The sequence below is a fragment of the Lissotriton helveticus genome, chromosome 1_1 (assembly GCF_964261635.1).
Source record: "Lissotriton helveticus chromosome 1_1, aLisHel1.1, whole genome shotgun sequence".
Lineage (NCBI taxonomy): Eukaryota > Metazoa > Chordata > Amphibia > Caudata > Salamandridae > Lissotriton > Lissotriton helveticus.
The window spans coordinates 746,751,740-746,775,738 of NC_136057.1; the positions used below are offsets into that span (position 1 = coordinate 746,751,740).

The following is a 23,999-nucleotide window of genomic DNA, read 5'->3' on the forward strand; positions in this document are numbered from 1 at the left end:
CGCATAGCTGAATCTATATCTGTATCTACTCAGCCAAGGCCCTTTTCGACATTGTAAAGGACTTTGTGGAACCGACGGTGTGCAAGCAACCTGCTATTGAGACAATAGATCTCTGTAATTCCTTAGCAGAGTTTTTCTCTGAGAAAATTGATAAATTCTATGCAAATTTCTCCACCGATAAGCTGGAGACTGCAACTGGTGACAGTCACCCAGAAGATGATGCTAATAGATCTGACTGCTCCTTAGACGGTTTTGAGCCAGTCACCCTTGCAGAGACACAGATGGCTTTGGCCTCTGCTAAATCAGGCTCACCGACAGATCTCTGCCCACCCAAAATCATGTCGCTTTTATCTCATAGTCTGGCCCCCACAGTCCAAGAGATGTTTAATCTCTCTATGAGGGAAGGAGTAATCCCAGTATCCTGGAAGGAGGCTCATGTTCGCCCTATTCTAAAAAAATCCACGGCTGACCCGAAAGAGCTGAGCAATTATTGTCCGATATCCTTGCTCCCTCTTCTGCGTAAAAGATTAAAAAGCCTGATCAATAGGCAACTAAATAGTTATTTAGAGGCGAATAACATCCTGGACCCTTCGCAGTCTGGTTTCCGGCGGGGTTTCAGCACTGAAACAGCCCTCTTGGTGGGACTGATTCCCTCCGAACAACAGTGGACGCAGGAGGCTCTGCTATTCTGATACTGTTGGACTTCTCCGCGGCCTTTGATACCATCTCTCACCATAGGCTTGCGGAGAGGTTAAGTTCCTGTGGTATCAAGGGCCTTGCCCTTAAATGGCTACGGAATTTCCTGGCAGACCGTTCACAATTAGTCCAAATGGGCCCTTATCAATCTGAGAGAACATCATTGGACAAGGGGGTCCCCCAGGGCTCCTGCCTTAGCCCCACCCTTTTTAATATCTATATGGCCCCTTTGGCCAGGGTGGCAGAGGCCCTGGGGTTTGAAATAATATCGTACGCCGATGATACCCAGTTACTATTTAACATCGGACAACATGCTGAGGCGGACAGACTTCGCTTTGCTACGGGGTTATCGGTGATCTCGAACTGGATGACTAACAACTGTCTCCAGTTGAACCCAAGCAAGACGGAGCTGATGCTCATAGGAAAAGCCTCAGAAATTTGAAATAGTGACTGGTGGCCGGCAAAATTGGGCTTGCCCCCTACACCTAAAGCTTGTGTTAATAACTTGGGCATTAAATTAAATCAGTCTTTAACCATGCAGGACCATGTGACCGCAGTATCTGGCGCATGCTATTATAGGCTTAGACTACTTAGAAAGATCCTCCCTTTCATCCCCCTAGAACACCGTAGAACAGTCACGCAAGCCCTGGTCTTGAGGCGCATCGACTACGGGAACGTGCTGCTGGCTGAAGTGGGAACCACCTCCCTGAAGAAATTACAGGTCATTCAAAATACGGCAGCTAGGCTTGTCATGAATTTGCCATATGGCACCCCTTCGCAACCTTTACTGAGAAGGCTTCACTGGCTTCCTATAAAACAGAGGTCTTTTGTTAAGATGTGCTGCCTCACCTATTGTGCGTTGCAGGGGAAAGGCCCTGAGTATCTTCAGAAGAAACTGGGAAGATATATCCCCTCACGCTCTCTGAGATCGAGTTCTAAACAGTTATTGGTGGTCCCTCGCTCCAGACTTCGCAGACCTGGGGGCATGGCATTTTCATGCCTTGCGCCTAAATACTGGAACAGTCTGCCGTTGTCCCTGCGAGAATCCCCCTCCTACCTGATGTTCAGGAAACATCTTAAGGCTCTACTGTTCTAATTCTCTCCTACCTTCTGTGCTCCCTGCCTTTAGGGTTGTCCTAGAGTTAAGCGCTGAGATGCCCCAAGGTGATTCGTGCGCTATAAAAGAGAGACTAACATAACATAACATAACATATGTATAATTCTGTAGCTATGATAGTGTCACATTGCTTCAGCTAGACAAATGGTAGTATATAACATGGTTCCTTACTCCCTATGGGTTCAGCAACCTAAGAAACCAACTTTCAATATCAATCCAAAACAATAATAGTGAGAAGCACTCTACATATATAAATAAATAATAGTCCATCAAATCCTACTGGATACATTCAAGATGATGTTTCGGGGATCACAGAAGAATGCCACATCAAATTTTCTGACATAAAAAAATGCCTTTATTGCAATATTATTGCCTTTTTGAGATGCCATCCCAGCCAGTGGGATCCGTTCTTTAAGGAACTTCATCAGGGTTGAAAGAATCCACATATATATAGTTACAAACACAATAAACATATTTATATGCAAATATGTATACACAGAAATTGTAATTAAAAATTAACCTTATTTGCAAATATTCAGGATTTCATATGGAATATGACTTTTTACTACGCATGCAAAACATCTCATGCCATTATAACGCGGTCGCTTCAATGACCGCATTGTTACCACGCGAATCAGTACATCCCAAGTCATTGGAACAACTTGCTGTAGGGGGCGCGCTGGATTTAGGAATAGTATTATTTACTATTCCTACTCCAGTTTGTACAACACCAGGGAAAGTGTTGGATTGTAAATTCAACACCAGCGTGCCCCCTACAGCAAGTTTTTGTGATGACTTGCGATGTACTGGTACGCATGGTAACAACGCAGTCTTGTAACAACCGCATTGTAAAGGTACTGCGTTGTGGAGACAGCGTTGTAAACGCTGTTTCCCTTTCAGATGTGATTTCTAAACACTAATCAATTCTCTTCTAAATTCTAGGAGTATTTAGCGACGTATTTAGTTAGGAAATGTCTTCTTTACGCATATTTCATGTAATCGGAGAATGCAAATAAAGTTACATATTTGTAATGGCAAGAACCACGAATTTCTATTTGTGCAACTCTTTAAAGAAAAATGGAAAAGGAATTAAGTTCTATATATCATTTATTTACATACTGTACTCAACAAATTGTATTGCAAATTTTTGTCCTGTGTTAGAAATTGAGTCTATTTGGCAGAGGTTTGCACCCTGTCCAAGTAGGGACCACAATCCTAGTCAGGGACACTTTAAATTAACCTGTTCTCACCCTCTGGTAGCTTGGCACAGAGCAGGCAGGCTTAACTTAAGAGGCAATGTGTAAAGTATTTGTGCAACACACACACACACACAGTAACACAATCTATACACCACACAAAGCCTCCACACAGGTTTAGAACAATAGAGAATATGTATCTGAGTAAATTAAGACCAAAACAACAAAAACCCAATCAGTAGAAGTCAATATATGATTTTTAAAGAATAAATGCAAAAACAGTGCTTTGAACTTTTAGGAAAAACAGGGGACCCCTACCAAACAAATGTACTTGCTAAACTTAGAGACAGTAAGAATGTTTATGTTAGAAGGCCAATAGCAAGCTCCTTTTTATCTAAACATGATATGGGTACAGTTAGCCAGTAACGCCAAAATATATTATTGATACAAAAATAGAGGGCTACAAACCTTTAGAAAAATATATTTTCAATTTATTTTTAACTTTTTCACATTGATATATGTGTAGCTTTCTTTTGGTATAAATATATATAAATAAATAATAAATCATTCATAATTTTGATTACCATATTCAGTCATACCAACAGTACATACGGTCACCATCTACCGCTTGCCCTCAGCAAGTTATTATCACCTGTGTGTCCTATTAGTTTGACTGAGGACCATCATATAAGATACTTTTTGATAGCAATTCTTCATTTATTACCTACTGGCGGTCGCCAGTAGGTAGTTATAGTTAGGATTGATTTCCATAGGAAATCCGCAACATTCTATTGGGAATAACTTTGGCGCCGGTGGACGAATCTTCGCAAATTTCTCAAAGAAGATGGCCCGCTCCGCTCTGCTCCTTCCCTGAAAGTTTGGGGGGGATTCGTCAAGCGCGGGCCGAGATAAAAGGGGGGTCCCAAAACGTGTTTTCCCCATGTTAATTTCCATAGGGCGGTTGGACTCACTTTTAGCCCGAACGGCTGAATGGATTTCCACAAATCTTGGCAAAATTGTAGGGACTGGTATCCCGATGTGCCTTTGCTATGTCTCAAGATATGTGCTCCAGTGGATTTTGAGTAATTTAGGTTCAAACAAATATATATATCTGGGCGGAGCCTAACCACACATCTGATCTGATTGGCTGTCAGCACTTCATCCAAGAAGTGTTGGCAGCCATCTTGGGACCAATATACATGATAGCACCTCATTAAAAAGCATTGTAGTTAATAGAGGGTTTTAGGACTTTAGTTACATTATAAATCATTTGTTGATGGTACCATACTCATTTTAGGAATTGTGGTGTGTTCTAAGGTGATTTTACCATGTGAAAAAGCCTTCTGCTGTGATATCATGAATCATGTTTGAAAGAAAACTAATATCTCATGATTTTCCCACAGTGGTTTGGAAGGGGATCTATAAGCTAAACTGAAAGCATATTTTCTGTAAATTCACATTATCTTTCTCAGTCATGTGAGAATGAAGTCTGACATTCTCAGTAAAACATGTACATCCAACAAGGACAGAGACTGTCAGTTGATTCCTTTGTGTTCTACTGCAGCCTCCTAGAGTGTTCTAAAGAACAACTAGAGCGCTAACAGTCCTACTTATTACAAAGGTATAGCACACCTGAAGCCATCGTGATGGGAATAAAGTGGTAACTCTTAAAGCATTTAATTTAAAAAGGAACAAAATGAGGGGGTATATTATGCCATAGAAAGTATTATTAGTGCTGCAAAAAGAAAAATTAGGGCACATTTTGAGTGACTTCTCAAATCCTCTTCTATTTCATTAAACAATTCTGACATGCAGTCTCCCAAGATGGCCACCAGAGACATAAGAGCCCAAATGTAGCCCAAATATCACCCAGATGTAGCCCAAGTATAGCCCAATGACAGAATGTCCCAGAGTGTTCTAAAGAACAACTAGAGCGCTAACAGTCCTACTTATTACAAAGGTATGGCACACCTGAAGCCATCTTGATTGGAATAAAGTGGTAACTCTTAAAACATTTAATTTAAAAAGGAACAAAATGAGGGGGTATATTTTGCCATAGAAAGTATGATTAGTGCTGCAGAAAGAAAAATTAGGGCATATTTTGAGTGACCTCAAATCCTCTTCAATTTCATTAAAGAAATTCTGACATGCAGACTGAAACTTGCACTTTGAATACCAGCAGCAGACTTCCCTGGTGAGCAGTAGCTTTACTACAGTGATCTAATGAGCAACTAGAGTGCTAACATTCAGAATGTATGGCAAATGTGTGACACATCTGAATGCCTTCTTGATGGAACCAAAGTAAACAAGCATTGAAAATGCAATAGATCTCGCCCTCGTTTAAGTTAAAGCCATTCTGTTTGTAATGAGGTGGCTTTTTAGCTTTGCTTTTATTAGTGTTTTTTAAACTTTCATGTAAATAACATGCATCTGTATGCATATATATATATATGTATGCATGCATTTATATTTGTATTTATATAGATATACAGATTATATATGTTTATATATGTATGTATATACATACACATACATATATATATAAATGCATATGCATATATATGCATATATATATGTGTATATGTGTGCGTGTAGAGAGAGGTAGAGAGGTAGAGAGGTAGAGGTGTAGAGGTAGAGAGGTAGAGGTAGAGAGGTAGCGGTAGAGAGATAGAGACTAGTAGAGAGAGAAGTAGAGAGAGGTAGAGAGGTAGAGAGTAGAGAGTGAGTAATAGAGAGTAGAGAGTGAGTAGTAGAGAGTAGTAGAGAGCAGTAGAGAGAGTAGCAGAGAGTGAGTAGTAGAGAGTAGTAGAGTGAATAGTAGAGTGAGTAGTAGAGAGTAGTAGAGAGTGAGTAGTAGAGAGTGAGTAGTAGAGAGTAAGTAGTAGAGTGAGTAGTAGAGAGCAGTAGAGAGTGAGTAGTAGAGAGTAGTAAAGAGTGAGTAGTAGAGAGTGAGTAGTAGAGAGTGAGTGGTATAGAGTAGTAGAGAGTGAGAGAGAGAATAGCAGAGAGTAGTAGAGAGTGAGTAGTAGAGTGAGTAGTAGAGACTAGTAGAGAGAGTAGTAGAGAGTGAGTAGTAGAGAGTAGTAGAGAGTGAGTAGTAGAGTGAGTAGTAGAGAGTGAGTAGTAGAGAGAGAGTAGTAGAGAGTGAGTAGTAGAGAGTAGTAGAGAGTGAGAAGTAGAGAGTGAGTAGTAGAGAGTAGTAGAGAGTGAGTAGTAAAGAGTGATTAGTAGAGAGAGAGTAGTAGAGAGTGAGTAGTAGAGAGTAGTAGATAGTGAGTAGTAGGGAGTGAGTAGTAGAGAGAGAGTAGTAGAGAGTAGTAGAGTAGTAGAGAATGAGTAGTAGAGAGTGAGTATTTGAGAGTAGTGGAGTAGGAGAGAGTAAGTAGTAGAGAGTAGTGGAGAATATTCCAAAAGTTTGGCACAGCACCACTTGCACAATAAGTCCAATCAAATCATATCACATAGAGTCCTTATTGAAGCGCTGAATCTTGGTGTATATTCAAATACTTTTATTTTCCTTAAGTGTATGTACCACAGCCAGCCGAAACGTTTCGTTCTGTACAACAGAACTTCTTCAGGGCGTTCTTATTTCCTTCAAGTTATGTCGGTATCCTGTTGTCATATAATTCGATATTTCTTCCAAATGTTAGACGAGACGTAAGTACATTCTTATTCAAAGTGACTAGGTATCAATTTTACCCACACAATTCGGGCAGACTTGAGTAATTTATAGCATCCTCAAAGTCAGTCTTTCAAAAATTCCAAAGTATAGGACATGATAATCCAAATCCAAATGTTTCTCAAGAAAAGTCATTTTCAATCGTTCGGAATATCGGTGTTTGGGCAGATAAGACCCAGGGACCCCCAGTATGCAAGGGGAATTAGTCCCCCCTCTGCAAACGCGCCAGTGGCCTGCGTTGCAGAGAGGTGTAAAAAGGGGCATAGCCTCATTACACCTCTGTGCAATGCAGCCCCCTGGCGCATACTGGAGGTTCCAGGTGGGCTAGTTGGCCCCCAGGGACCCCTAGTATGCAAGGGGAATTAGTTCCCCCTCTGCAAACGCGGCAGGGGGCTGTGTTGCAGAGAGGTGTAACAAGGGGCATAGCCGCATTACACCTCTGCAATGCAGCCCCCTGGCGCATACTGGAGGTTCCAGGTGGGCTAGTTGGCCCCCAGGGGCCCCCAGTATGCAAGGGGAATTAGTTCCCCCTCTTCAAACATGCACGGGGGCTGCGTTGCAGAGAGGTGTAAAAAGGGGCATGGCTTCATTACACCTCTCTGCAATGCAGTCCCCTGGCGCATACTGGAGATTCCTGGTGGGCTTTCAGGTCTTATATAGTTAGGAATTAGCATTAAAAAAAACTTTGAAATTCACTGAACAAAACATAGGTTTCAGGCCTTATATAGTTAGGAATTAGCATTTAAAAAACCTATGAAATTCACTGAAAAAACCATTGGTTTCACACCAGTTATAGTTAGGAATTAGCATTTAAAAAACCTATTAAATTCACTGAAAAAACCATAGGTTTGACACCAGTTATAGTTAGCTGGAAATTTTACTGACATAAAACCATTGAAATTCCCACGTTATAGTTAGTTGGACTCACTATAACTTGCGCGCCTGCAATGCACTGCTGATGACGTCACATATTACATCACTCATGACATGGTCAGTGACATCACTCATGACATCACTGATGACACCATCCTTGTGACAGAGTGACAGAGTGACAGACCTCCTTTCAGTGTAATGTAACCCTTGAAACACATATTCAAAAATAGAAACTAAAATTTTCAAAAAAATAGAGATACCCATACCAGTTACAACAACCAATTCAGTAATACCACCATCTATATACACATCCACTCATTCACCAACAGTTCTATATAGTCACTCATACATATATTCACTCATCATATGTAGTGAAACACCTATACATCCTGCTACACACCGACAGTCATCCAAAAGTTACTCACACACATAATCACACATGCAAATAAACTATTGAACATCCATTTATTTGCATATACAGCTATACACACACTACCACCTTACTTCTAAGGAAACTTACACATACTTACTCTCTTAAACAATCACTTATAGAAACACATACTTATTTAAACAAGAACTCTTTCAATCTCTCACTCTCACATATACTCACTTATATACATCAATACTCACATATACTAGATTAAAACATATGTAGTTACTGATAAAGACACTAGTGAGACAGTCATTCACTCACTAACACACACATATACACACTCATCCACCCATACAGTCCTGCACATATGCTGTCTTCAAAACACATACAAACAGTGAGTCAGTCATTGATGCATCTATGTGCTAAGTAACACCCCCACCAAACCATACAGACACTCATACTGATACTAAAAAAAACATCTAATAACCCATATACACACACATGTACCTACTCACCAACCAATGCAGCCACTTACACACAAAGTGAAACACTGATACAAACATTTAAACATTTAAACAATACTCGCTAATATATGTATTCACTAAGATACACTTAATAAGCCAGTTAACCAATCCATTTTTTTTTTTAAAAACATCCATTAAGACACTCATTTAAACATTTATTCTTCCATCGACCTTTACATATACATATATAAAACATATTTATTTTTCAGAAAGACACACATTCACTGGATGGTGTCATCAGTGATGTCATGAGTGATGTCACTGACCATGTCATGAGTGATGTAATATGTGACGTCATCAGCAGTGCATTGCAGGCGCGCAAGTTATAGTGAGTCCAACTAACTATAACGTGTGAATTTCAATGGTTTTATGTCAGTAAAATTTCCAGCTAACTATAACTGGTGTCAAACCTATGGTTTTTTCAGTGACTATATATTTAAGTGAATGCACTGTTGGTATGACAGATTACAGGCCCTGGGTGTATGATATACTACTTAACAAGGGCTTGTAATTAAACTAAACATGCCAGGTATGTATCAATGTCACCATGTTTAGGGGAGAAGCACATGCACTTTAGCACTGGTTAGCAGTGCTAAAATGCTCAGAGTCCTAAGGCCAACAAAAAGATACAGCAAAAAGTGGAGGTAAGTTGGCAAAAAGTTGGGGAAAGCCCACCCTAAGGTTGGCAGGTCTAACATCCTGTTAGATATCCTTATTTTATTAATACTATAGTCATAAGTGAAATACCAATCAAAATGCTAGAGAGAGGTGCCACGTCCCCAAATCTATTCACCGTGGCCATTGAGCCATCAGGTTAGGACAACCCCAGAGATACATGCCTTTGGACTGGTCAGCAGGCTGGAAGACACACTGCCCTTTAAATGGATGTATCCTTTCAAACCCTAAGCAGACTATACCCAGACTGGTGGAGATCTCTGATTATGGAGAACACTTGAGATACAGAATTACATTGTGCAAATGATTATGCTGGTCAATACAAATTGGGATACGGACTGGATGTTAATAAGGGCATTAGGATTAGTACAGATTAATTCCAATATCTAGGTAACGAAATAACTCGGGTGCAGGGGACATTTTAAACCATAATTTTTATGTAACAATGGCTGAGTTGAGATAGGATGTGAAATGCTGACAAAAAACTATCTAGCTTCCTATAGGAAGGCCAGCCATATTCAAGATGATCACCCACCGCAAATGTTATAAATCCTATAGAATACTCTATACACAATGCAGGAAACTCTCTTTAAGAGATTGGAGGGAAATCTGCTGTTCCTATTAGGGTTTAGGGGTACCTGCCCACCTCTCAATTTGTGCTGGCCTTCCTGTGTAGATCTTTTTTTATAATGAAGATGTAAGGTTTCAGAATGTTAAGCAGTACTTCTAGGACTCTCAGCTACAAATGTGGAGCACATGAGTGTACTCCCGACAAAAAATCTGTCAAATAAGCTAGACAGACTTGCAAGGGTGGAAACAACCATGCAATAATGTGTGCTATATCTATGGAGGGAAGGTAGGGGCCACCCAGTTGGCATCAACATGCGTGGTGATTTGGGCATGGAAGGGTGTTATGGCATTACTAAAATGGAAAGGTACTCATGAATCAATTTCTTTAGTAGATTTTAGCCTGCAATTATCAAAATTCCTAACCCTCTTCTGGCCCGGGCAAGCCATCACTTTAATGTAAATTCAAAATGGACATTTACCTTTTCATACTGCTTTGAGCTCCTCCGGTATTAAGAGATGGTATACTAATTCTTAGCAAGCTAAACGACAATGAGCAAAAGAATTAGAAAAAGAAGGAACAGTATTCAGGGAGGTAACAAAGTCCTATAAGATTTGAATGTGTTTTTTCTTAGCACCGGTTATGGGGAGTGCCTATTGGACAAACCCACTGGAAGAACATACGAACTTTCACTTCAGCTGCCTGGTACTATATATGATGTCAACAAACAGTGTGAACTTATGTTCGGCCCTGGGTCACAACTATGTCCCTACTTGGTAAGTGAACACTTTTCTTAACTTATTGTTTCAGTCATGAGAATCAAAAACTGTAAATCTGTGTAATGTGCACCTGTCGCATCTATCTCTAGTTCTGCCCAGTTTCCTGTTCCCATCCCTCTTTGTTTTCCTAAACTTGTCTCAGCCAGTCTCCATTTATCGTATTCTATATATAGAGCCTCAGGTGTGCGATGATCCAGCTACATTACAATTACTGTAAATACGTGCATTGATGTTTCTTGGAACTTATCTTGATCTTTTTCAAAAGCTTAAAACAAGCTGGAATTTGCATACTTAATAATTTATACTTTTTTACCAGGCGCTAACCATTTGGCGTTGCCAATGTTTATGACCAACGAGCATGTGCATGCTTGCATGACTACCATTTTGTAATGGATTTTCATATTTGTTTTGAATTTTTTTAGAGATGGCCTCTTTATATGTTCACGTATGAGTGGGGACCCTCTTGTAATGGACTGTTTAAAAACGTAAAGAAAAAATATGAGGTTTGCCGTGGTACATGTGTGAGCATTCCCAGCGGCCAGCTTGTAATGTTTGTTTAAAAAATATAAGAAAACTTATCACTAGATTGCTGTCATATTTATGTGCATATGCATGGTAGCCATTCTGGATTTGTTTGACCTTTCCAATTCTTGGGATGCATTTCAAATAGCATTGTTAAATCCAACATCACAAGTGGCATCAGGTAGGCGATTGGCGACTGAAGTTAATGATTGGCAGGAGGGCCAGCCAGTCCTGAACGTGAGTACAGAGACATCGAGGAGGCTGACCAGTGAAAACGTTACCACAGGGGACTGCTTAAAACCCTAAGAAGCGTCCCACACATTGCATGGCTTTAAATACAGCTCACCCAGCCAATGGCAACTCCTAAAAAGATTTCAACAGCCATTGACTGAAGGGGACTGACCAACGATCACTTTCTGTACTGTATGTGTGTATGTATATAGCGCCGCCCCGTAGTGCACACTACACCCGACCTTAACAGGACAAGTACAGTTATTTTTCCAGAACATCTTTGAACATAAGGAATATTTTCTACATCATTCGTAAAACAAAATGTATCTACGAAGCAACTTGCACTGAAGTTCTTTTTAAGAGACACTTTTCCATGCAGGCAAGCGTGCTCTTGTACGCACAAGCACTATCTGATTAGAAAAACAGTAAGTGATGTTTTTTAGATGGAACCGGTAGAGCATTTTTTGTAATGTACTGACAACAGTAAAGAGGCTAAACTTGACATGCTTCATCACCCTCATCATGTCAGCCCCCAGTATTTTCAGCCATTATACACAGGAATTAACACACACTTCTTTATTTAGGAAAATAAGAAGCATAGATTCAGACAACAAAGTAGTTTTGTAAATTTTCAATGGATAGCCTTGTAGTTTTTTGGAACAATTTTACTTGGCCTCAGCAGGGATTCCTTTTCATACATACGACGTTTTCTTTTCAGCTGATGAATTGTGTTTCATATCGTGCCAGACACATGCCAGGAGGCCATTTCATAGCACATTTGCACATGAATGTGACAGAAAGTTTGCTATGCTACCAGGTTTTGTTTTATTTGAAACTGTACCAAAAGCTGCCACAATCATTTTAAGTGAAGCGATGTGTTCCTCGGTGCATTGTAGCATTTTGTGATGACGATTTCTACCCTCGAGTGATTTGAACCTTCGTGTCACATGATATGTCAGTTTCTTTCACCCTTCTTGTCCATAAATGTTTGCATGATCTAAGCAGATCGTATGAAGAATAGACTCCTTGAGGTCTGCAAGGGTAACTGATCAAATTTAAAAGTGGTGGAACGCAATCACCCAAAATTGCAAGAGAGGTATCTAAACCAAAAATCCAACTGTTCCAAGAGGTCGAAGATCAGCTATTCCGCCAAAAATAAATGGAAGCAAAAGTTTACATTTTGCACCACATTTTCCACAAGCAATTGTTTATAAAGTTGAAGGGTTTGAATGCAGTTCTGGAGAGGTACTTTGACAATACTGAGATTCATCTAGGTATGTCTTCAAAAAGCTGGTAACGCATAGTGGCCTATTTGCACACTTTCCATAGTAACTCTAAGCTTCCTAAGAAATTAGTGTATTTGAAGTTATTCTTGGGGAACTATGAGAGTGTTGGAATGCTCTCCAGCAATGGACTCATCGGCCTTACCATCAGCCTTACCCTTAAGGAAGAGTTTGCTGCACTAATCATCCATGGCTGTATCTGTAAAACCCACAGACTGAAATCCGTCTGCAGCAGCATGACTAGACCTCTGGGTGCATTTACTGTGCAGTCCCACTAGACATTATGGAGCATGTAGGCGGGCATTATTTTTATTTTGCAGCATATATGCGGTGGTTGGAAATGGACAGACATCACGTCTCATTCAGCGTATGTTTAATTTGTATGTACTACCCTCTGATACTCACTTTGAATAGGCTTGGGTGTATACAAAAAGTACCTACCATCTTTTATGAGGTTTGTCTAATAAAGTTTAAACCATATTGACAATGATACAGAGGAAAGCTTCTCAGAGAGAATCCGTCCATGAACTATAATATATACTTTGTAGTCCAAGTAGCATAAATGTCAATATGTAGGAATGCCATTATTCAGTCAGCCATGGCATATTCTGAGGAGTACAACAGTGGGCATGGGTAAACACATAGGAATGGGTATTACCCAGTCAGCTATAGACGTTTGCTACTAAGCATAGTATGTACCTGAGAGGCCCACACAGACTTGGCAAGGAGCACCCTATTGGAATAGGCATTAAACAAACAGTAATAGTATAGGATTGGAGGAGTCCACCCAGGGGTGTGGCATACGAACAGCCCACAGCAGTGGACGTTATACAACTAGCCATGGAATGTGTTCTGAGAATTCTATCTAGGTGGCAAGACAAGCAACCTAAAACATTAGAACTTGTATAGCCAGTCATGGTTGTCTACTGAGAGCATACCCATAGTAACGTGCAACCCACCCAGTCATACTTTATGCTCTGAGGAGTCCATGCCTGTGTGGCAGAGTAGACAACTATAAAAATGGTTATTATAGCCATATAATCTGCTCTGAGGAGTTGACTCATGCCTAGCAGAGGATAACCCAACAGGAAACGGCATTATACAACCAGCCCTAATATATGCTCTGAGAAGTCCACCTAGATGTGGCAAAGGAGGAAACCATAGGATTGAGACATGTTATGTGTCCTGTGGCACTCAATCATGAATAGCAAGGAGGAGCATATATAAATGGATATTATACCCCCACCCACAGTGTATGCTCTAAGGAAGCCACCTTGGAATGGCCGAGTAGTAGCCATTATTCTATGAGACAAAGTATATACCAATGGCTCTCACCCACTAGTAGTAGGGAGTAATTCTTATAAATGGACATTATATAAGCAATAGCATATGCATAGGTAACTCCATTAAGTGATTCCTATAGTTTCAGGATCCCTCCAGGAGCAGCAGTGAGCAAATCCACTGGAATACACAATACAACAAGCCACGGTACGTGCTATGAGGAGTCCACCCAGGACTGACAGGGAGTACTAATAGGATTGGGCATTATGATACCACTGTCATGTGAAATCCTCTAACCTCTACTTAGCTCAGCAAAGGAGCATCTCACAGGAGGATGCAGCTTTGGAAATCACAGAGTGTCATATCTAAACGTTCCTCTGAGGTTGAAAGGAGTCTAACGCCCATTGAGCACATGGCACGCCTGGGAGTGTAGTCATTCATTAGATGGAATATACTGTGGAGGGAAAAAACTGGGGAAGAAAAGGATAAAAAGAAGGAGTTATGGTAGGAAAGTGGTTAAAGCTTATAAAGCAAGTCTATGGGTCTACCCTGGAGATGGTTGACACTACCTACAGGATTGAGAGGTGCTAGGACTGAGGTCAGGGATCCATCGTGACTTATTTGGGAGCAGGAAAAAGTTGGGTTATGAGCGTTAATGGATGATATGTGGAGAGGATTGTTGGAAGAAATACAGAACAAAACAAGCCAGAAGGAAAAACTACCACCAGTCATTAACTTCCATTCTTGCATCTTACCATCATTGCTAACATTACAGCCACTGGTAATTTAATTGCATTTTTTATCCTTCACAAATGCTTGTGATTTGCCGCTAAAACAAGATTAGCCCTTAGCTAGATTTAGCCAAATTCTTAAAAAGGATAAAACCATAACCAAAGCCTAAAACAAAATAATATTTGTTTTATTATGGAAAATTATGCTGATAGCATACCTGTTTTCTGTTTAAAAAACTCCATAATTTTACTATTGCAGAGATTACCATCATGTGGCATATTGGTGTTTTCAGCTGACTGGCAATTTATCACAGCAGTATTTCTTTACATCAGTTCCATGCCCAGCTCTTCCCCTGCTGCAGCACCGCTCTGCTTTCCCCCCATTTTTCTGTGTGTTGTCTCCTGTTTTGCCTCGTTTTTCACTGCTTTCTCCTTTCTTTCCCCCATTTCTCTTAGTGCTTTCTCCTGCTTGTGTCTCATTTTTTACTGCTTTCTCCTTCCTTTCCCCCAATTTTTCTGAGTGCTTGTTTCTGCTTTTCCCTCATTTTCACTGCTTTCTTCTTGTTTTTTCCTCATTTGCCGCTCCTGCCTACTGCCCGTTTACCCGCCTCCCGCCTAGCCACACCCACTGTCTCCCGGCACCCCTCCCTCCTCCCAGGACCTACTTAATGGGGCTGCAGCGCGACTCCACTGAGCAGGCCCCAGCCCATCTCTCCCTGTGCTGCTGCACCACTCCGTTTCCTCCCTATTTCTCTGAGTGCTTTCTCCAGCTCTTGCCTCATTTTACTGCTTTCTCCTTCCTTTCCCCTCATTTTTCTGAGTGCTCATTCCTGCTTTTGCCTGGTTTTGTACTGCTTTCTCTTCTCCCGTCTTTGCCTAATTTTTCTTCTTTCTCCTTGCTCTCCTGCCATTTTTCAGAATGCTTTCTCCTGATTTTCCCTTGTTTTGACCTGCTTACATGGCTGTTCAAATTAACTGAGCACCGCGAAGCAGCCAGGAACTCCAGCGCCTTGAGACTGTCATGGGTGATTTTCCGTGCTTTATAATTCCTGAATGATTGATTATCTAAGGTAGTGTAACATACCCTGTGTGTGGCAATTTTAAATGTGCTGATACTTTTTAACTTAACGTTATTTGGCCACGCAACAGCACCCCACTTCTAGGTGTTTGTGCACTGTCTCTGCTCTCTGTTGGTCCTGTGTGTTTTTTTTCAAGCACACTTGCAAAAGGATATTATGAAGCAGAGGAGGGAAGAATGGCAACCAGAGGAGAGAGGAATAAGGCAACTAAATAGGGATAACTGCTGCGTGGCTTGTTGAAATTAACCTCAAAAGGCAAAGACCCACCCCAGAGAAAAGAACATCTTCCCCTTTAAAGAACAATAGACACTAAGCATGTCTACCTTTGTCCGTGAGTTTACGTCCCATTCTGCACGTGCTCGTTCTTGTGTCCGTGTGTTTTCGTTCCTGTCTGTGAATGTGTGTGTGTTCGGGAGGCATTCTCGTGTCTCTGTGAACGTGTTTTGGACTTAGTGCATGTGTTTATTTACATTTATTGGTTACAACTTTCTCCTACGTTTACAGTTCCAACTTAGATTGTTTATTTTTCATTTGTCATCTTTAACCTCCCCAGTATGTCATTTTAAAAGTCAATAGGGTGTTGTAGGCTGGTAACTATGCATTATCATTCACTCAGGACCATGTGTGCTTTTTTGTATGTTCCTCTGTGCAAGTGTACATGTTTTTATTCGTGTGGGTGTGCATATCATTGATGGAAGTGTTGCTGTGTTTCCACATTCTCACCCTAAACTATAAGCTAATGTTCCTTTTTTGGCTTTGTTAATATTTTTTAAGGTGTTGGACAGCAGCGCAGGCTACTGTACAACATGGCTTAAAGTAAACAAAAAGTGCTATGGCACGGTTAATGCTGGCACTGCCATAGAGCTTTGTTTATATTTACTTTAAACAATGGTACACAGCAGCCCGCTGTGCTGTGTAACATATTTAAAAAATATTAACAAAACAAAATATCATTGTCAATGTTTTTCAAACATGTTTTACATCAGTGTGGGCTGCTGTGCAACACAGCAGTGACAATCAATCAATCAATCAATCAGTATTTGTATAGTGCAGCACTATCACCCCTAAGGGTATCTGGGCACATTGGATGCAGTGTCTCAGTCGACAAGCCCGGTCTTGAGTTTCTTTCTGAAGTCTGCCAGGAAGGAGTCTGTTTGGAGTTGGAGGGGCAGGTTGTTCCAGGTCTTGGCAGTGATAAAAGAGAAGGAGCGACCCCTGCTGCGATGGATGCTGAAGGTGTGTGCAAGGGTGAGCAATGCGGAGCGCAGGTGTCTTGAGGACTGGTGGAAATTCAGTTGATGTATGATCTTGATCGTGTAGGGTTCTGTATGCGTGACAAAGCCAATTTATCTGTCATAGGCGAAAACTATTGGCTTTGCTAATGCTTGCTATCACCTTGTAGAGAGTCCATCCTGCTTATTCCTGGGTTCAATTTGGTTACAGTAACAACTTCACAGTCATGTATACAGGACTAACAGTCATGTTGATTCTGTCAATTTACGCAGTACCCTCTCAGGGTAATTGGCCTGGAGCATCAGCAGCTCTGTTGTTTTTTCTGCTGTCGCAGAACTGATGTTTGATCAGCAGGAAAGCCAACTGAGTCATTGGAAGCAGCATCTTGCCCATTTTCCGATGAACCACAGGAGCTGTTATTGCTCCGGTATGGTCCACTCTAAGCTCGCCACAAGCTGTTCCCAACATTCCAGGTCTCCGGATCAGGGAAGTTCAGCTCAGACAAGTGGATTGCAGTTTCTTGGCAACCAGCAGCCCTGAGACAACTCCACTGCCTCCGCAACGCAAGATGCCAGGCCTTAGTTCTTCAGTTTGGCATCCATGAGACATCTATGCAACAACCATCACACACAGTAGTTCTAGCAGTGACACTATTAAGGTGAGAAGGTGAGCGGAGACCTTGAGAGCAAGAATTGCGCTGCACTTTGTTTTACTGCTCTGCACTCTAACTATTTATCAGTCATAAACACGTTAAGGAGACAGTTAACAGAGGTAGGTTGTTAAGGTGGATTAGCCTTCACAACCAGTACAAATGGCAGCCATATTTTCCCCCTTTGCATCTTTTTGATTGGATGACTTGTATCCTTCCTCTGCTCACTCTATTTGTTTCCTGTTTTTATCAGCACTGGGGCAGTACCTGTTTTCTTGCTCTCTCCCGTCTGGACTGCTTCCCCATTCAAGTCCACCCTATCCCAGCTCGTCTGTTGTTTTCCCCACTTCTCCATGCTGTTGCTTCGATGCCACTCGCGGTTGAATTCTTTTAACAGGTTGTTCTTCTGTTTGAATAGCCCGAAGTTGCAATTTGTTACTTTCTCTGTGCTGTTAAACATATTTTGTAATTCACCGTTCAAATGTTGGCATCCGCTATCTCGGCATAATAAAAAAAGAAAGAAAAAGACCACCCCATCATGAGAAAAATATTTGCATGTGTGTGGTGGCATATGCACATATATAAGACATCATCTTGCAGCCGTTTTTTTTCTGTTTATCCAGATGCTGTTCAGCATCGGTGAGCTAGCAACCTTTTCTTTTTCTTTGTTAATGTGGAACATCATCGACAAAAGACACTGGCAACGCCAAAAGAGTGGTTAAATAACATTCAAAGTGCGATCTATTGGCTTTACCGAGGCTGGATTTTCCTAAAAGAATACTTACATTTTGTCCCAATCGTGGAGAGGATTTTGCACGAGCCTAAATTGAAATAATTTACTTTAGCAATCAGTCAGCATGTCAAAATGACTGAACAAACAATGATACAAAAAGTATATTTTGGTTGGATTTATATGTAAGTTCGGTTGCATTGGAGCCTGATCCATGAATACATGAATAGTCCGTGAAGTTTTGTTTCAAAATAAAATACAATTGTGGTCGAGGAACAAAGCAACAGCACTTTAATGAAAACAATTCCTCAATTGAATAGTGAAACGTGGTTTGTTTGAAGCCATTGCAGTCTTTAAATGATTTTGGTGGTTGCTCTCTCTGTCTAATTAAACAGGGCAAAATGCCAAGCTGGCACAAAGAGTCTGCTTCATAATTCCACCTGTGGAGGACAGCTTGATTCTGCTTTATTGACGTAACAAGGTGGAACTAATTAGATCAGATATTCAATGCAAAGAGCACTGAACATTTGTTAAAAAAATAAAATGACTGGTTAGCTTCACAAGGTTAATAAGATCCGGTACAATTTGCTTGTTATATTTTACAGCATGTTTCTTGCTTTGAGGTAGGGGAATGAAATCCTGAAGATATAATTGAAGCAAACGATGTTGCTTAATGAACATTAATTGCATTGATAGGTCTCCACTTCAGCCCATAAAAACGTTCTCATTCAAAATACAATTTCCTCTCTATCCTGTAATACCACTACATTCGACTGCTATTCCTAACCATGTAAGAGAGAGTATAGTCCGAGGATCAGGCAGCCATGATAATTGTTATCTGACCAAATACTTTGCCTTTCTCTAAGAGGTCTTGCTTGTTTCCCTCATTCTCGAACCATCGAGTTTAGTTTCAGTTTTAACTGCATTATGTTTTTTTTACAATCTTTGCTGTTTTTTGAATCTGCTGTGGAGAGGTTCTCCTTCTGCAGTCCTCTTTTGATCTTATCCAGAAACGAGTTTGTATTTTCTTAACCTCTCTTGAAAGGCCTACCATGCACGCTGGTGGCCTGTATATCGGGCATTCATGGGTGCTTACATAGCCACAGAGGACCTTGGGACCCTGAAGTTGTGTTATGCTACCTGTGGGTTATTTACCGCTCCCAAGTCTTCCCTCTGTTTGATGATCACTACGGTACAGCCAAGCCCATTAGGTTGCCTATATATTGGAGAATGAAAATTGTTTATGGCATCGAATATGTTGAATTGTCCCACCTCAAAGCCTCCCAAAACTAAGGGAGGCATTAGCATGATTGATTGGATGAGTTGGAGAAGCTGTTGTTTTGAGGTGAGACAATGCTACCTATAGGGTGCCATAGACAATATTCATTCTGCAGCATACAGTTTATGATATTTATCAGTTGTAATTATTTAACTATTTGGCAGTTGTTAATCCCACCAACAAGTTTGCCTGGATAACAGAGCCCTTTAGACAGGAGCTCTACTCCTAATGATTCATTTAAATATAACAAATACCCTGCTTTTCATAGACTGCATATGGTAGACAGGACACTGGGGAGCAAAAGAAGTCTCTATAAATATCTATGAACGTGAAATGGAAATAAATATATTTAGCAGATGTCTTATCAAATACCCATATCACTAGACCTATAGTTTCTGCATAACTGCATTGCCAGATACATAAGCTTGGGGAAATGCTCCTCCAATGTCCTGTAGGCTTTTCTAGTGAATGGCTTTATGCAGAATATAATGCATCCAATGGAAATGTGCTATATCAGTCCACACAATGATAAAAGTGAAAGCGTGAGATGCAGATAGACTTCAGGTCAATTCCCAAGTACCTTAAGTAGGTTGTGAGAGCATGCCCCTTTTTTGCTTGGTCACCCTCATTTTGTGCTTTATTTTACTGCAGGTTTTTATACTCTGCATTCTGGGGAACTGCTGTCCAGTGCGCAGTGTGTATGCTTTGACTCCCAAAAACGGGTAGAAATTGGCTAATCCCAAATTGTCTAGGTTGTCTACGTTGCTAGGTTAAGAGCGTCTCTGCGGCAGCAAATCTGATTTAGTGGATACTCGGCAAGATGGTATTGAACCTCTTGGAACTCAACATCGGATGGAGCCAAAGTTATACCTTGTGAAGGAGCACTGTGAGATTGTTTGCAGCAGGGCAAATAGGAACTGTTACAAAAGTGGGTAGGGTTACCCTTGGGGACCTTTATCCCGTTACTTAGGGAGAAGTGAGCAGTCACCCTAGCCCTATCTGGTACCACACATAAATGTGACACCCTGTGGCAGCTTCTTCAGAACACTTTCTCTGTGGAATTACACAAGAGGGCTGAGCTTGCTATCTTTGTCCTGGAAATAGCTCAGAAGGACTGGATCTGCCCTCTTTTGTATCCAGGACAAAGCAGTGGACTCCAAGGGCCACTAGACCAACCGCCTTTGTGGCTACAGGACTAAAAGAAGAGGCTTGCGTCCTTGAGTGCTCGGGCTGCCCAGTACCAATTGGACCTGGTCTGGACCTTGCTGGTAGCTTCTGCTAGAATTAGTCTTGGCCCCCAAGTGCTATTCTTAAGGTCCTGAGACCCTTGACTTTTTGCAACTGAACTTCTCCTACCACCTTTGAAAACCTGGGACATAGAAACCATTTGAACTCGGCAAGATGGTATTGAACCTCTTGGAACTCAACATCTAATGGAGCCACAGTTATACGTTGTGAAGGATTTTGAGTTCCAAAAAACAGACTTAGGGCCTGTTTACAAGTTTGGCAGTGTGGGATCAGACTGGCTCACCACCATCCCGCATCACCACCGTGGCTTTGGCGGTCCATCGGACTGCCAAACTCATAATCAGGCCCTAAGTCTGGTTGAAATCACAAAAAATGTCTAACTGCAAGAGGCCTTCTGGTCACAGGAAACTGGAATTTCATCAACTCAGAGCTTTTCCCGACATAACCAATTATCTGACTTTGTGAGGACTTCTTCAGATACAACCTCCTGCCTTGCCCCACTGAAGGATTCTGACTTCCAGAATAAATACTAAGTCCTAACATAAAACCTCTGACCGGGTCAAACCTGGTTGGTGTTCCTGTGCACCATTGAGGTCAGCCTCAAATTGCCTCTCGCTCCTTACCTGTCATGACCATCGATTTTTTGGGGGCTATTTTTCCTTGGATCTTCGAAAATATATATCTCTGGTTCCCCTTATTGGATTCTTGTTGCTTTGATGTAATCTTATTCACTAAATGTTGCTCTATTTTTGTTGAGTAATCAGCGTTTTAGAGTAAATCAGTTGTATGTGGTAAGATAATTAACTGTTGTTAGAAATAGGGGTCCCCAATTTTCAATGATTTGCACCTTTGCCCAAATAGGGACCCTTGCTTCTAGCCAGGCTAAGGGGGGTACACTTCTGAAATAACCCCTGCTAACCACAATGGTAGCTTGGCACGAGCAGACAGGCTTATCTCAGAGGCAGTGTGTAAAGCATTTGTGAACATACACATACAGTAATAAAAACACTACAAATGGACACCACACCAGTTTAGAAAAATAAGTATTCTTTATCTAAACCAACACAAGATCAAACAACATAAATCCACAATACAGTATCAAAAATAAGCCTCTTAAATGGTAGTAATATTTCAGTTCAATGCAAGTTGTAAATGCAACACTTTTCCCACCAAGTACCTTACATGCGTCACACAAAACAAACAAAAGGGTCGCAGGGAAGGTGATGCGACAGTTCCTTTCTTCGGGGAGGCGATGCGTTTGTTCCTTACTGCAGCACAGGGGAGGCGATGCGTCTATTCCTTACCGGAGCGGAGATGATGTGTCTGTTTCTTACTGCGTTCCGGTTACGATGCAATAAGATGGCTCCTCAATGTGTGGTGACAATCCAGTAAGATGCTACAAATTGGCAGCACGATGCGATGCGACGATCCGGTATGATGCATGAACTTTGGCAGCCGCACCGCAGGTGCTGCAACTATCTACTCGGCGATGTGTCAGGACTCGGTGTGGATGCGGCGCTTCTTCCTGGTTGTTCTGCAAGGCATCGGAACCCAGTGCGGATGCGGCACATGTCTTCCCCGTGACTCGGCAATAAATCAGGAATCGGTGCGGATGCGACACATTTCTTCGTGTTGCGTCGATCTTCCAGCTCCCAGCGACAAACAGACTCTAGAGGTCCTAAACAGCAGAAGGCACCTCTTTGCTTGTTGGAATTCCCAGCAAAGGAAATTCAGGGGAGCTGGTGGTGAAGACTTTGTATCCCTGAGACATCAGACAAGAGGCAAGCTCAGCTTCAAGCCCTTGGAGATCTTTTCTTCAGGCAGGTGACAAAGCAAACAGCAAAGTCCTTTTTCTCCTTTCCTTGGCAACAAGTAACCACTGCAGGCGAACAGCAAACAGCACAGGGGCAGTAATCTTACTCAGCTTCTCCGGTTCTTCTCCTTGGCAAAGGTTCCTCTTGATTTCCCAGAAGTGATCTAAAAGTCTGGGGTCTGGGTCCCACTTTTTATGCACACAAACATTTTGTTCTCTGACGGCAGAGAGGGTCTGTACTCAGCCAAAACCAGTTCTGTCCTCTCTGGTGCAGCTTCCTGGCAGGAGGTGGAGACAGCATTGTTAAAAACAGACCTGGCTCAACAGGAGAAAGGCAATATCCTCCCCCTACTCTAAATTCAACCCAGGTTCATTCAACCCAGCCCTGACTCATTAGACTGCGGGAGCCGCTGCCTTCTTCCAGCCCCTTTCTAAAAGTGGTATTTATTTTCAAACACAGAATGTGAAAATCACCCTCATTAAAAGATGCATTTTAACATTCTGAGGTCAGTCATACTAAACATTTTTTTCCTATCTTGTTCCCAGGGTCAGTTATGTTTATAAGATGTTATAAGCAAACTGCCCATTCTGGCCTATGGGAACAGATAGCCTTGCAATAGTGAAAAACGAAATTGGCAAAGTTTCACTATCAGGACATGCCACACACATCAGGGCATGTCCTACCTTTCACATACAATACACCCTGCACACAGGGGTACCTTGGGCATACCTTAGGGGTGACTAACATGCAGAAAAGGGTAGATTTAGGGACTGGCAAGTGTGTGCACTTGCCAAGTCGACATGGCAGTCCCAGACTGCACACATGCTCTACATTTGCAGGCCTGGGCCACATTTTACAAGCTGCTTTTGTGGGTGGCACAATCAGTGCTGCAGGCCCACAGCAGCATTTGATTTACAGGCCCTGGGCACACATGGTGCACTGTACTAGGGTCTGACAAGTAAATCAAATAACCAATCATGGAATCACTAATCCATACAACAATTTACAATGAGGAGCACTTGTACCTTGGCACTGAACAGCAGTGGCAAAGTGCCCAAAGCATCTAGACCAGCAAAAACACAGGAGGCAACAGCAAAAAAATGGAAGTGAGGCCCACGCTAATGGTGCCACGACTAACACGTGTCCCCTCTGGCTGAAATGTGGGGAGAACCTCCCACCCTCTTGGGAGTTCTTTTCTTCAGGCAGGTGACAAAGCAAACAGCAAAGTCCTTTTTCTCCTTTCCTTGGCAACAAGTAACCACTGCAGGCGAACAGCAAACAGCACAGGGGCAGTAATCGTACTCAGCTTCTCCGGTTCTTCTCCTTGGCAAAGGTTCCTCTTAATTTCCCAGAAGTGATCTAAAAGTCTGGGGTCTGGGTCCCACTTTTTATACACACCAATTCTTTGTTCTCTGATGGCAGAGAGGGTCTGTACTCAG

The 23,999-nt window shown here is 41.7% G+C and overlaps 1 protein-coding gene across 1 annotated transcript in view; it reads left to right on the forward strand.

Annotated features, from left to right (window-relative positions):
• Positions 1-23,999, forward strand: part of ADAMTS20 (ADAM metallopeptidase with thrombospondin type 1 motif 20) — a 1,463,844-nt gene that overhangs the window by 408,022 nt on the left and 1,031,823 nt on the right. The window contains exon 10 of the mRNA XM_078648053.1: positions 10,336-10,477. Coding sequence (XP_078504179.1) covers positions 10,336-10,477 — 142 coding nt within the window. The remainder of the gene's footprint in view (positions 1-10,335; positions 10,478-23,999) is intronic.